Below are 15,913 nucleotides of genomic sequence, written 5' to 3'. Positions count from 1 at the left end.
AAGCATAGATAGAGCAAAGCAGCTTGAAAGAAGAAGTCTCAGACCAGACACCCCAGCCCCTTCCCTAGGAGGACACATCAACGTCATCTTGAGGAAACAAAGAGAAAGGGGAAATCTCCACAAGCCGTGAATAACCTTGATACTTTGAACAGACTGAGCACTGAAGCTTACCTAAACAAGACTGAGTTCACACAAATAAGAGTTTTAAACTAAGGGAGACCCAAAGACTGATAATTGGATACTTCTCCACTTCTTTTATTGAGAATAAAGGCCAGAGAATGAATCAGGCTGAAAAAAATAAATTCTTATACGCTGAATCGAAGGGTATTGATTTCTGAAGCATTAATACAAATTCGATACTCGAGTATTAAAATCCTAAGTAAAATTTGTTGTACAGCCACTAAGTCATGCCTGACTCTCTGCGATCCCACGGGGTGCAGCACACTAGGCTTCCCTGTCCTTCACTACCTCCTGGAGTTTGCTCAAACTCCTGTCCATGTCATCGATGATGCCATCCCAAACATCTCCTCCTCAATCATAAAAAGGAATGAAATTCGGCTATTTGTAGAGATGTGGGTGGACATAGAGTTTCTCATAAAGAGTGTGGTGAGAAAGATAAAAACAAATATCATATGTGGAATCTAGAAACATGGTACGATGAACCTATGACTATAGAGACACAGGCAGAGAATGAACACGTGGACATGGGGCGAGGTAGAATGTGGAATGAGTTGGGGAAGTAGCATTGACACATATCCACTGTGCTGTGCTTAGTCAATCAGCTGTATCCGACTCTGTGTGACCCCATGGACTGTAGCCCGCAGGCTCCTCTGTCCATGGGGATTCTCCAGGGAAGAATACTGGAGTGGGTCACCATGCCCTCCCCTCCAGGGGATCTTCCCAACCCAGGGATGGAACCCAGATCTCCTGCACTGCAGGTGATTCTTTGTCGTCTTATTTATGGCACATTCTTTATGTGCAAAATTGATAGCTAATGCGAACCTGCTCTATAGCACAGGGAGCTCAACTCGGTGCTCTGCGATGACCTACATGGGTGTGATGAGGGACCTTGAAGGTCCAAGATTGAGGAGATATGTGTATACGTAGAGCTGGTTCACTTTGTAGTAGAGCAGAAACCAACACAACATTGTAAGGCAACTATCCCCAGTTTAAAAAAATTAATCAACCTTTGTAAAATGAGATAAAATATGTCCCTTCTTCTATCACTCCATCCAAATTCTGTTCATTCTTCAGCTCCCACTCTCTTAATGAAACCCCCATCTACTTCAGTTCTCAATGACCTAACATTACTCTGAATTTCTCCTCCATTTATTTTTGGTAGCATTCCAGGCAGCCTGATTAGCTCTAAGGAGGTGATTTACAGAAGACAGAAAATCTGGCTTACTCTTCTTTGATGCCTCACACTGCCCATCATGAACCAAGGCAGCACATAAATATGTGCTAATTGACTTACTGATTGACACAAAGTAATGGAAGGCAAAGAAAGCTGGATGAAGGGATAACAAAGGGAAGAAAGGAGATAAATGGAGGCACTCGGCTCTGCTGGGATGTGGAAAGTGAAACTATTTATGGAAGCCCATTATTTTTTCTTTTGCTCCCTCTGACTCTCAAGCTGTTCAGTTTCCAAAACTACTAATTATTAATCACAGGAAAAGCATATGCCAAGCTAATTCCTCCGGACGAATCACACACACCGCAACCTAACATGATCAATTTTCTCTGCAACAATTAAGAGTAAAAAAAAAATAATAATAACATGAAGTCTGTGGGAGACTGGCCTCCTTTGTGGAACTTGCAGTTCTAAAATAAAATAACGTTATGTAAGTGAGGAGAAAGACGAAGAAAAATTTTCCAGCAGGCTATCGCTCCTGTTGTGATTTTAAGATTCGGAGGAAAGCGTGGTGGGAATATGGAAATGGATAAAATCCATATCTAACGTAGTTGTTAAAATAAGATCTGATTGTTGCAAGGTTGAATTTGTTAGAGACAATAATTATTTATGACACTTTATTACAACACCCTCCAAAGCATATGGTTACCTTATTAGAAATTAAAATTCATTTTCATATAAATCTCAGCAGGATATAACACCAAAATAACTAGAGTAACTCCAGGGGACAAGGAATAATTCTAGTTTAGCTCTTCTAAGGCCTGGCATTTGTAATACAAAATTTAAACTAATTCACTTGTAAATATAATGGCAGGTTTTGAAAATGTGGACAATCTACAAGTATGACCATTATTTTTTTTTTTAACCACTTTGAGGACATGTATAATTTACACTTTCCTCATAAGTTTCTTTTGCTTGGTTTTACGTTTTCAATATAATACAAACTTTGTTCATTATGAAAGCCATTGCTGTTCTCTCATTTTTAATTTGTGAATGTTTACAAATCAGAGCGTTCAGCTGACTGGCTTTCTGTTCTTTCAACCACAGTGAACAATACATAGGATCATAAAAATAGTCATGCTGCTGAGAGCCCGTGCAGCCATCGATGGAGTATAGATATTTCTGTTAGATTTCACCTCGGTTTCATCATATTTCCTTTATTGCAGTATTTGGTGGCTTAGGGAATCGTCAGGCTTCCCTGGTGGCTCAGATGGCAAAGAATCCGCCTGCAATGCGGGAAATCTGGATTCAATCCCTGGATTGGCAAGACGCCCTGGAGAAGGGAACGACTACCCACTCCAATATTCTGTCCTGGAGAATCCCATGAACAGAGGAGCCTGGTGGGCTACAACCCAGGGGGCTGCAGAGTCAGACACAACGAGGTGACTTCTCACTCACTCACTCGGGGAATCTTCATGTTTTTTCATGACGACGGTCAGTGCCTACTTTCAAAACTGGCCTACTGGGCTTCTCTCGTGATTGTTTCTGACAGTGCGCTGTACGCGGGGGGTGTGGGGTGTTGGTCACTCAGTTGTGTCCGACCCTTTGTGACCCTATGGACTGTAGCCCACCAGGCTCCTCTGTCCATGGAGCTCTCCAGGCAAGAACACTGAAGTGGGCTGCCGTTTCCTTCTCCAGTATGTGGGAAATGAGTGTATATGTCTTCAAATTTGGCAACCAAATCCTAAGCAACAATGACTCAAGAGCTACAAAATGTAACACCCCCAATCTACATATGCTACCAAAAAAAAAATAAAATAAAAGTAAATTAGATTCCTTAACAGTTGCTTTAATTAACCAGGAAACTGTACACTACATAGAGATTATATGATGATCCCAGTTTATCTTTACATTATTGTCTTTGAAGATATAGAAGAATATAGGAATCACATTTATTTTTGTTATCAAACTTCAAGGCTACAGAGATGATGATGCTGAAAGAAAATCTCTCAAGTAAAATCCCTCTTGTTTTGTCTACTCACAATATACTCCTGACACAAGATGTATGGAATTTTCCCCACATCAACCAATTCTCTGAACACCAGCTGGCTGTCCTACAATTAATTCTGACACTATTCACCCAGAGTTAGTGTCAGGTCCCACAAATTAAAGGATCCATCCCACAAGACTGCCCTGACTTCAGATACCCATTGCAAATCTGGGTCCCCATACTTCTGACTGCTTCCTATGACCCCTGCTTCAATTTCTATTATCTGCTAGAACAGCCCACAGAGCTCAGGAAAGCACTTTACTTACAATGGTGTGATCACTCACCTAGAGCCAGACATCTTGGAGTGCTAAGTCAAGTGGGCCTTAGGAAGCATCACTACGTACAAAGCTAGTGGAGGTGATGGAATTCCAGCTGAGCTATTTCAAATCCTAAAAGATGATGCTATGAACGTGCTGCACTCAATATGCCAGCAAATGTGGAAAACTCAGCAGTGGCCACAGGACTGGAAAAGGTCAGTTTTCATTTCAATCCCAAAGAAGGGCAATGCCAAAGAAAGTTCAAACTTCTGCACAATTGCACTCATTTCACACACTAGCAAAGTAATGCTCAAAACCCTCCATGCCAGGCTTCAACAGTACGTGAACTGAGAACTTCCAGATGTTCTGGATTGAGAAAAGTCAGAGGAACCAGAGATCAAATTGCCAACATCCACTGGATCATACAAAAACCAAGAGAATTCCAGAAAAATATGTACTTCTGATTCACTGACTATGCTAAAGCCTTTGACTGTGTGGATCACAACAAACTGGAAAATTCTTAAAGAGATGAGATTACCAGACCACCTCACCTGCCTTCCGAGAAAATTGTATGCAAGTCAAGAAACAACAGTAAGAACTAGACATGGAACAACAGACTGGTTCAAAATTGGGAGAGGAGCACGTAAAGGCTGTATATTGTTACCCTTCCTATTTAACTTCAGTGCAGAGGATATCGTGTGAAATGCCAGGCTGGATGAAGCACAAGATGGAATCAAGACTGCTGGGAGAAATATCAATAACCTCTGATATGCAGATGACACCACCCTCATGACAGAAAGTGAAGAGGAACTAAAGACCCTCTTGATGAAGGTGAAGGAGGTGAGTGAAAAAACTGGCTTAAAATTCAACATATCAAAACACTAAGATGGCATCTGGTCCCATCACTTCATGGCAAATAGATGGGGACACAATGGAAACAGTGACAGACTTTATTTTTTTTAGGCTCCAAAATCACTGCAGATGGTGACTGTAGCCATGAAATTAAAAGACACTTGCTCCTTGGAAGACAAGCTATGACCAACCTAGACAACATAGTAAAAAGCAGACATTGCTTTGCCAACAAAGGTCTGTCTAATCAAAGCTATGGTTTTTCCATAACTGGACCATACAGAAAGCTGAGCACCAAAGAATTGATGCTTTTGAACTGTGGTGTTGGAGAAGATTCTTGAGACTACAAGGAAATCAATCCAGTCAATCTGAAAGGAAATCAGTCCTGAATATTCATTGGAAGGACTGATGCTGAAGCTCCCATATTTTGGCAACCTGATATGAAGAACTGACTCATTGGAAAAGACCCTGATGCTGGGAAAGATTGAAAGCAGGAGGAGAAGGGGACACCAGAGGATGAGATGGTTGGATGACATCTCTGACTCAATGGACATGTGTTTGAGCAAGCTCCAGGAGATGGTGAGTGCTGCCATCCATGGGGTCACAAAGAGTCAGACACAACTGAGTAACTAAACAATAACCAATTTATTACAAGGGCTATTTTAAAGGCTACATGTGAACAAAATAAAGTGATACATAAGTGAAGTCTGGAAGGATCCTGAGCACAGGAGCTTCTGAACTCATGGTATGTGGAGTGTGCTACTCTCCTGGAACAAGGATATATGATTGTTCACCAGTCCAGAAGGTCTCTGAACCCTTTAGGTTAGGGCTTTTATGGGGACTTCAACTTCCAGCTCTCTTCCCTTCCTAGAGGTCAAGGGTAAGGCTAACTCTCTAATCACAGGATTAGTTTCCCTGGCAACCAGTCCCCACCCATATCCCTTTAGCATAAAAAGATCCATATCACTTCAGATGTTTCCAAGGGTTCTAGGAGCTTTGTGCCAACAGTGCCAGGAAAGAGGATGGGGGCAGGGACCAAATATGTTCTTTATTTCACAACAAAAAAGCACAGTTAAATATATTCACTGAGATTGTGTTTGCTGGCCAAGCTAATAGACGCTAGCCAAAAGCAATCCACTGTTGCCACATCTAAGTGAGACGTGACAGCAACGTCTCTGCTCGCTACGCAGAGCCTCTGCAACAGACTTACCCAGCCCAGTGTCACTGAGTATTCACCGAGTCAACAAACAGGTAATGAGCAGCAAGTCTAGGCTAGTGCCTGCCCTGGAAAAACACAGAGTCCACTGCAGGGAATAACGTGTCCCTCACCAGTCACGCCACCATGATTACAACAACTGGAATTGTAATGGGTAGAACATATAAAGTGGAACCTGAGTAGAAAGAATATCAAAGTCTGCCTGGGGGAGTCAAGGAAAGTTGCAGGGAAGTAGTACTTCAGCACACCCAGGAATATTATGTAAGGGTTTGTCGGGCCCACAAGGAAGAAGGGGGCTTTCTTCAGAGAGAAACCCCACTTCACTAGAAGCTGTAAGCAAGGCAGTGATGAGCACCATCAACTCAAGGTTTCTAGGAAGTGGTCAGAAATGACACTTCAGACTGGGGGAACGGCAGTCATTCTGGTCCATTGACAGGAGCCCAGACTTGGGTCAGAAGACAGGCGCTCTGCTCCAGGCTGTTACCAATCACTCTTCACCTGACCTTGATCCACAGGCTGGAGAGGCCACCGACTTGCAAGGGCCAGAAACTAAAACTGAAACCCAGGTTCTCAGCCTCTTTGGGCTTCCCTGGTGGCTCAGATGATAAAGCGTCTGCCTGCAATGCTGGAGACCCGGGTTCGATTCCTGGGTTGGGAAGATCCCCTAGAGAAGGAAATGGCAATCCACTCCAGCACTCTTGCCTGGAAAATCCCATGGACGGAGGAGCCTGATAGGCTACAGTCCATGGGGTTGCAAAGAGTCAGACACGGCTGAGAGACTTCACTTTCACTTGCAGCCTCTTTGAATCACCTCTCCTAATCAACCAGATGTGCAAGTTGAATCCAGTAACTTTCGAAGATTGAAATTTATGGAAAGCATCACAGACTGCAAACCCTAGCCTCCGGTACCCTGTGCAGCAATGAAACATGTAAAGAATTCAATTTAAAGGCAAGACCAGAAATTAAAATCATGGACTAAAGAACTCCAGAAACCCAGTGTTAATTGCCAGGCTTACATGCAGTAATGGAGATCACATTTAAGTAGAAAGTCTCCTGCCCAGCTTCCTCATCTGAGAAGCCCTGCTCACAGGCTGCCCCAGAAACTGTTCTTTCTTACCTATTCAGTAGCCTGCAACTCTGAATTAATGACCTTGCATGTAAATATCTTTGTCTTCATAAAAATGTTATTGGGTTAAATAAAAATGTCTTCAGCCATTTTTTTTTTCCTCCTGAACCCTACTACAGAGGCTTTGAAGGAACAAAGGAAGGAGAGGGGTTGCTATGCCTTTTTTGCACAATACCTGTCACCTTGGGAATGTGACTCTCCTCTAGAACAACACTTCTCGGGGAACAGAGAATAAGAGATGAGTTTAATTTCCTTCTGCTGAAATTAACTTCCTCTGATGCTGCAAGGAATGTGCATAACAATAAGCCTGGAGAATGGGATGCTGGTGTGGACTCGCAGGCCTCGTTCCCAGAGCAGGTTCTGGCTCAAGGGCAGACACTCCTCAGGCCAGGAACTGGCCATTCATGTCCTCCCCAGAGGTCAGCATCAGCATCAAGAGGCGTTTATTGAAACCTGTGCCAGTTTATGCAAACAAACAACCCACGGGAGGTGCCAGTGTGCTGTGCTGGCCGGCATGCCTCCTCCACTCTCATTTTATTGTTATGGAGGGGAAAGAGCAAAGGGTTTTGGAATCAGACCTTTATGGATTTTTAACTCCAGCCCAGGCTCTAGCCTGCAGTAGGAAATGGCAAGCCACTCCAGGATTCTTGCATGGAAAATCCCATGGATAGAGGAGCCCAGTGGGCAGCAGTCCATGGGGTCACAAAAGAGTTGGACATGACTTAGCAGCTAAACGACAAACAGGCTCTAGCCAGACTGGGGTCATGTGACTTACATCTCTCAGGGCCTCAGTGTATACCTCTTTAAAACATGAATATGGACACCTACCACACAAAGTTACTGGGAAAATGAGGGTATGTGTATGAAGTTTAGAAATGAAGACTCATGATTTTTCCCTTGTTGGAAATATACCTTAGAAATCACAGTAGCAGTTAAACAGTGGATTTCTGCATTCAGCCCAGCCCACTGATCAAAAGAAACAAAGAAAATATATTACAACAAAACCACTGGTTGCCAGAAATGTTGGTATCAGAGATACAAGTAAGAGACAAGGGAAAGAGATTCTTGGGACATGTGCCCTCAGTAGGCAAGACTCCCCCTCCCTGGTGATGGCCATGGCTCCAGTCTTTCTCACCAGACCATGGTGGCCACTCTGCCCATCCCTGGATAGTTCCTTTGGATAATTCACTTGCCAGGAGCTGGAACACATCTGACAAAACTGGACATTCTGGGAAAACACCAAAGTCGGTTATCAGTGTTGGGATTGGTCAGGAAAATAGGGAGCTGAGAAATCCAGGAGTAGGAAGCCCCTGAAGATAGGATAGCCACAGGGAATGGCCAGGGAAGCTGCTGGGCTCAGGACACAGAGAAGCAAGTGCCACCAGATGCTGACCAAGACTTCTCCTGAGAACCAGACTCAGTCCCAAACCTGAGGACAAATGAGAGTCATGTACCAAATTCTAAGGCAAGTTAAAACAACCGAGGGCTTCCCAGGTGGCGCTAGTGGTAAAGCACTCATCTGCCAATGCAAGAGACACGGATTCAATCCCTGTGTCAGGAAAATCCCCTGGAGGAGAACATGGCAGCCCACTCCAATATTCTTGCCCGGAGAATACCCATGGACAGGGGAAAGGCTGCAGTCCATAGGGTTGCAAAGAGTCAACACAGCTGAAGCGACTTAGCACACATGCATGCAAAACAATTGAGTGCCTGACACCCTCAGTAGACTCTGCTGTTCAAATCACTGCAACTCTATTCCCCTCCCCTGTCTATACCACCAAAGATTTAAGGAGCAGGGAGATAGGATAATGTGCCATTAGCTTGGGAGGAATGTCTTGGTCACTGAAGGATGGTTCCAAGGGATTGCTGCTGCTGCTGCTAAGTCGCTTCAGTCATGTCCGACTCTGTGCGACCCCACAGATGGCAGCCCACCAGGCTCCCCCGTCCCTGGGATTCTCCAGGCAAGAACACTGGAGTGGGTTGCCATTTCCTCTCCAACACATGAAAGTGAAAAGTGAAAGTGAAGTCGCTCAGTCCTGACTGACTCTTCACCACCCCATGGACTGCAGCCTACCAGACTCCTCCACCCATGGAATTTTCTAGGCAAGAGTACTAGAGTGGGGTGCCATTGCCTTCTCCAAGGGATTGGGGGGTGCCAAAAGCAAGAAGGAGAAACTGAGATGCTATTTAGTCATATGTTTATCTGCTTACGAAATGAATCTATAGATCTTCTCTGTGTTTGAACAGAGGGAAAGGAGTATTAGACAGAAGTAGCTGGCAGAAAGAGGTTTGCAGAGGGGTGGCCTGCACACCTGGTATTAGCACGTCAAGAATGGGTGTTCCCTATGTGTTAAGTGAACACTGAAAGGTAATCAGAATTCTAGCCATTTTTCCTGATCAATATCCAAAAGAGTTGCCACTTGAGTAAGGAAATCCCTCCAGCAAGGGGCTATCAGAAGACACTGCTGAAAAAGGGAAAGAGGAGGAGGGATGGTCAGACACGAAGGGCCAGGTCAGTCAACCTCCATGTTTGGGACACCTGTCACAGGAGGTCCCACAGGACCTGCCATAGATCCAACACTGACCCATGAAAGGACCTGTATCTGCTGCCCAAGAGGAGGCAGACTGAAAAACCAGACGACCCTCCATCCCTCCTTCCAAGCCTTCAGGTCAAAGCTTGGGCAGTGTTCACAGGAAAGAGAAAAGATGAGCATGAAATTGGATATGAAACTGAACTTTCAAACTGGACTGGACTTTTCCTACATAGAAGTTACTAGACAGTGGTGGAATCAACCCAGGATGTTAAGAAAAACATCTTTAGTCACTAATGGCAGTGACTAAAGACGAAGTTGCTTCTGGCCTTATAGCCCAATTCATTTCAGGCTGTTCAACTGACCAGGGACATCAAATTCTGCTTTGTGATACTAGATGAGTTTGAGGTCTAAAAAGGTCAATGTCAAGAAGATACGAACAAAGAGGATAATAAGAGCAAAGTGGAGAAACCAAAACAATGAAAAAAGCTTCAATGCCCAGGCCTGGTTTGTACTGATCATTCTTTTTGTAATGAGTGAGCGAACAGGCTTGATTTTGCAGCACAGAGCTGGGAAGTTGTCTCACCCAGCAGAGGGCCCACCTAAACTTATCAACTACAACAAAACTCCTGGTCTGAGAGCTCCTGGTCAGAGAGCCACAGGCTCCTTCATCCCATAGAGGCTCAGGACTGGAAACCCAGAAACCATAAACTATCCTCCTCTACAGAAATCACAAGTAAACAACCAACTAAAAAATCATGATAGAGTATTCTATGTCACACAGACCTGGATTTATACCCAGCTCTGAGACAAATTGGCTGGAAGAATGCAGGCTAGTGTCTCAACCTTGATGTACTTCGATACCACAAAGATGGAGAAACTGAGGCTCAGAGGGGTGCAGCCCTTTGCCTAAGGCTGAACAGTGAGCTAGTGGGGGAGGCAGCTGAAGAGCTCAGGCCTGCCTGACTCCAAAGCTTTGTGCGGCAGCAAGCAGAGAAAATAACAACCCTCCCTGAGGTGTTCTGACAACCCTACAAGAAAAAGCTTTGGAAAAAATATATAAGTATTATGAGCATAAGATGTTGCCATTATGATCTATAAGCAGATGACTATAGGGCTAGTGGAATTAAATTTGCAGCTATCATTCACTGTGATAGGTCGTTCAATTCTGACTCAGATGACTAACATAACGTCTGCTAAAAGGAAGGAATTTTAAGTCAGAAGCGCAGTTCATCCCTATGTGATAAAATAGCAGGAAAAGCAAGGGGAATTTATTAAATTAAGAAAACATTATTTCTTTAAACAATAGGGAATTGCAACTACCAAATGGCAGAGTGAAGACACCACATCTTATTTACCTTCTCGCATGCAAGACAGAAGCACAGCTCGACTCAGGAGGCTGAACTGTGTGGATGGTAACCAGTCTTTGTGAGCATGAATTCCAGTCTTTTTTGTGTCTCAGTTTTCTTTTGCATTAATTAGAAAATGATATATCAGAATCAAGAAGTTACTTTCACAAAATATAGCCTGGAAAAGGCAAGAATACTATTCTAATATTAAAATACATATGTGTATTTTAATACACATTTTAATACACATTGTTCCAAACATTTAATACACATTTTAATACACATCGTAATACACATTGTTCCAAACCCTTTACATACATTCACTCATTTTACCCTTAGAGCAATGGCATGAGGTAAGAGCTAGCATGACCCCCATTATTCAGATGAGTTAAAATGAGGCACAAAGAAGTTAAGAATCTTGCCCAATATTTACAGCTACAGTAGAGAAGGGATTTAAACTTGGGCAGACTGGCTCCAGAGCCCATGCCATAGATTTTTATTAGGTAATAACCAAGATCAAATTAGTTAAGGAAGGTTACAAGGGAGAATATTAAAGTAAGTAGGCTCTATCTAGAGCAAAATCTACTTAGAATGGCTTTGGCCTTTTTCATTAGAATTACGCAATGCTTCAGCCCTGTGGGGTTTCTCTCTTATCTATTAAAAGAGCCATTTTGATTATTGCCTACCATATGCCAGAGTTTGCACTAGGCAAATACTGCATTATATGTTCAGCAGTTTCCTTCTTCATTAATCCTTTAAAACATTTAACTCTTCAATCTAGTTAAATAATAAATATTTTTGTAATCTTTGAAGCTACTTTACATAGAAAAATGATTTCTCACATAATGGTATGTCAGTGAAGTTTACAAAATTGAGGGGAATTAAAGAAGAGTCACCTGGCCACACCTTCAGTCTCTGATTCTCTTAGAGGGTGATACTTCCCATCATTGTAGGGTCAGGCATATGTGATGGCTACAACTATTTGTTTTATTTATTTTTTATTTTATTTATTTATTTTTGGTCACATGGAGCTGCGTGCAGAACTTCCCTGACCAGGGATCGACCCTGCACCGCCTACAGCGAAGCGCAGAATCCTAACTACTGGATCACCCGGGACGTCCAGCCATTGGTTTTATTGACGCGGGCTTAAGAAAGGTAAAAAGGTGCCCACATCTATAGGACAGTGGTTCTCAAAGCATAGTTTAGCCATCCAGAATGAGGGCGGATGCTGCATCACCTGGGAACGCGTTAAAAGACCAAATGATTGAGTCCTACCTAAGGAGCCTGGTGGGCTACAGTCCCTAGAGTTGCATAGTCGGACATGACTGAAGAGACTTAGCTCATGCACATGCACGCACGCACGCACACACACACCCTGACCTAATGAATCAGAAACTCTGGGAATGGGGCCAGGTAATCTGACTCCAGGGGCTGCTGATGCAGGATGAAGTTCATGAGCCACTAGCACCTGGTGAAACCTGATCCTTTGGGCTTCTTGAAAAAGTACTAAAGATCACAGTTGCCAAAGGTTCAGAGGGAGAAGACAGGCAGGAAATAGTCTTCAAATTAGAGGTGAAGGTGAGAGTGGCCAGTTGACAAGGGCCATCTTTCCTGACAATCTCTCTCTCATCCCCTTCTGGAATGTGGGCAGTCAATATCTGGGGAGGGAAGTGAGCCTGGGACAGGATGGGAAAGGAGGTCCTGGGACCCCAAACAGTCCTGATCAAACACGTACCCCTTTGAGACTAGCATGAGATCTCACCTGGTCTGTTTTCTAGGACAGGCTCCCTGGCTTCAGAGAAGAGAGCCATGTGTATCACAAAAGAAGGAGAGGAAAATGTGGCAAACGGGATGCCTGGAAACCTTGTCAAGAGGCATCAAATGAAAGTCTCTAAAATGCCCGGGAAGCCAAAGAGAAATGTCTGTAGACCAAATACGGTGCATAGGATGCCAACGTGTGCCATCTAAATCTGAGTCCAAATTCCTTTTGACAAAGAAGAAAAAAAATCAAAGAGTTGAAGGTTCTTAAGTAAACCCTTGCAAGACAGTACCAGCAATAGCCTGGCCCTGAGCCCAAAAGACTTCTTCTTCCAACAAAAAGCCTAATTTTTGTGCATGGACAGTGTGAATTGTGTAAACCATCAGGACTCCTCTTTTACTCAGAAAAATATGTGCAGCCTAATTTTGCTAATTACATAAGGCTTATCACCAACAAATACTGTCACCTTGCTTATTTAACTTATATGCAGAGTGCATCATGCAAAATGCCTGGCTGGATGAAGCACAAGCTGGAATCAAGATTGCCAGGAGAAATATCAATAACCTCAGATATGCAGATGACACCACCCTTATGGCAGAAAGTGAAGAGGAACTGAAGAGCCTCTTGAAAGAAAGTGAAAGAGGAGAGTGAAAAAGCTGGCTTAAAACTCAGCATTCAAAAAATGAAGATAATGGCACCCAGCCCCATCACTTCCTGGCAAATAGATGGGAAAACAATGGAAACAGTGAAAGACTTTATTTTCTTGGGCTCCAAAATCACTGCAGATGGTGACTACAGCCATGAAATTAAAAGATGCTTGCTCCTTGGAAGAAAAGCTATGACCAACCTAGACAGCGTATTAAAAAGCAGAGACATTACTTTGCCAACAAAGATCCATCTAGTCAAAGCCATGGTTTTTCAAGGAGTCATGTATGGATGTGAGAATTGGACAATAAAAAAAGTTGATCACCCAAGAATGGATGCTTTTGAACTGTGGTGTTAGAGAAGACTCTTGAGAGTCCCTTGGACTGCAAGGAGATGAAACCAGTCAATCTTCAAGGAAATCAACCCTGAATATTCATTGGAAGGACTAATCCTGAAGCTGAAACTCTAATACTTTGGCCACCTGATGCAAAGAACTGACTCCTTAGAAAAGACCCTCATGCTGGGAAAGACTGAAGGCGGGGCAGAAGGGGACGACAGAGGATGAGATGGTTGGGTGGCATCACCAAGTCGATGGACATCAGTCTGAGCAGGCTCTGGCAGTTGGCGATGGTCAGGGAGGCCTGGCAGGCTACAGTCCATAGTGTCACAAAGGGTCAGACATGACTGAGTGACTAAACTGAACTGATCACCAATGAATTCAGACATACAATTTCCTTTTTCTATTTCTAGTCTAGCTATGATATCATTGTCTAGTGGGATTTTCAAGTTTATTTCTACTATTTTACTCTCTTAAAATGTAAGCCACCTCAAACTCTGTATGGAACAAAGCAGGATATACCTAATGAAGTGTTAGTCACTCAGTCCTGTTCAACTCTTTGCAACCCCATGGGTTGTAGCCCACCAGGATTCTCTGTCCATGGAAGAATTCTCCAGGCAAGAATACTAGAGTGGGTAGCCATCCCCTTCTCCAGGGGATCTTCCCGACACAGGGATTGAATCTGAGTTTTCCCTCATTGTAGGCAGATTCTTTAGCATCTGAGCCACCAGGGAAGACCAGGAAAAACCTAATGAAGAGTAACTTTATTTTACCTCATCATCCTCCTAATGGCATGTCCATTCTTTTTGTTCACAGGTACTCAGGGTAACTAGTTGGATCACTCTGGTGAGGTGACCAGGAAAATTAAATCAAAAAGTTATTTTAGCAATATTTTTTTTAGCAACTAGCTGACTTAATCCACCCAGTTCCTTGAGGGAATCAACATAACTGGGAGGGAACTACTAAATTGGTGAGCACATATCGATTTTTTTTTTTTTTTTTTTTTGAAATCAAAGAAGATCCAAGCAGAAATGCCATTTGGGAACTCAGAAAAAATTTAATCATCGAGTCTTAGTGACCAAAGCGAGTTAATGTACCTTCAAAACTAAGCAAATTACTCCCATCTTCCTGCAAATGACCCATCATCATAAATGTTGGCTATTAAGGTGCCATGTGATTCTGCATGGGCCACTAAGAGGACACAGGATGCTGAAGACTCATCACTAATGAACTGAACAGCATCCAGCAGGAGTCATGCAGGTGCCCAGCCCAGGTGAAAAAAGGAGATCAGAAAAATATGAAGAACACACACACAAAAAAGAAAAATATGAAGAGAAGAACATCTTGACATTTGTAAAAACATAACCTGTCATATTCTAAGGAGAGCTGGAGGGGAGAACGAAGGAAACGAACATATTCTTAGTTTCTACCACGCATCAGGCCACCTTTGGGCGAGTTATTTACACTATCTCATCTGATTCCAAGCTGTGCTGTGCTTAGTCGCTGCCATGTCCGACTCTTTGCGACCCTTTGGACTATAGCCCGCCAGGCTCCTCTGTCCATGGGATTCTCCAGGCAGGAATACTAGAGTGGGTTGCCATGCCCTCCTCCAGGGGATCTTCCCCACCCAGGGATCAAACCCAGGTCTCCCACATTACAGGCGAATTCTTTACCATCTGAGCCACCAGGGAAGCCAGGCAGTAGAATTACTAGGACAGAGGCAGGTGAGGGAACTGAAAACCCAGAGAGTTCAAGTCATTCACGCAAGTCAGGTAACACGTAAGAAGCAAAGCCAGGATATAAATTCAGATCCCTTGACATCAGAGGTCATACATTTTCACAGAAATAAAACTCAATATTTTTTACTCACCTAATATGTTCAACACTTTATTAGGTACTAAGGATAATAATGTCCAATGGGAAAATGATTGGAAGAAATCAAGAAACTATACAAACATAAAATTAGCATTGTGAGGGTAAATCAAAAGGAGATCAATAGCCAAAGAGGATGGATATTGAAAATTTGATCCAGGTGGTGAAGTCAACTGAGCAGGTGGTAACTGATCTGAGATATAAAGAAAAAGTGGAAGATAACTGAGGAGAAGTTATAAGAAATGGGGAAAGGATGCTACAGGAAAAGAGACCAACAGTCTGTTAGTGAGAGACGGTTCATATGAATGCAGAGAAAGATGGAGCACAATACAAAAGAGAAATCCTACAGGTCCTTGTGGCCTGTGCCTCTTTTTCCTTAAAGCAGTGGGAATCCATGCACTAGGGCCAGGTAGATGGCATGATAGGTTTTGCATTTTGAGAAGATGACTCTGGTGCAGCATGCAAAATCCATCAGAAAGAGCCAGAAGACAGGAAATTCAGAGGTCACTGCAAAATTGAGATGAGAGACAAGGAAAGGTGAGGCTCAAGGGAGGCAGAGGGTGTGGATGGA

General features: G+C 43.3%; 1 protein-coding gene across 42 annotated transcripts in view; it reads right to left on the bottom strand.

Moving 5' to 3' along the window:
* NELL1 (neural EGFL like 1) overlaps positions 1-15,913 on the bottom strand; it is a 1,048,536-nt gene that overhangs the window by 706,584 nt on the left and 326,039 nt on the right. The window contains exon 13 of one of the 42 annotated variants that reach the window (XM_086385590.1): positions 2,269-2,637. The exons of 39 other annotated variants lie outside the window; for them this stretch is intronic. In XM_086385590.1, the coding sequence (XP_086241716.1) occupies positions 2,618-2,637 (20 nt within the window). In that variant the 3' untranslated portion in view covers positions 2,269-2,617. Of the gene's footprint in view, positions 1-2,268; positions 2,638-6,469; positions 6,634-7,787; positions 8,078-15,913 lie in introns of those variants that run through there. 2 more of the 42 variants (XM_086385579.1, XM_086385571.1) reach the window with 2 other exon arrangements.

Source organism: Bos grunniens, chromosome 29 (assembly GCF_055505025.1).
Source record: "Bos grunniens cultivar Pamir isolate PY7600 chromosome 29, Bosgru_T2T1.0, whole genome shotgun sequence".
NCBI classification, from domain to species: Eukaryota; Metazoa; Chordata; class Mammalia; order Artiodactyla; family Bovidae; genus Bos; species Bos grunniens.
This window is presented reverse-complemented; position numbering and strand designations above follow the sequence as displayed.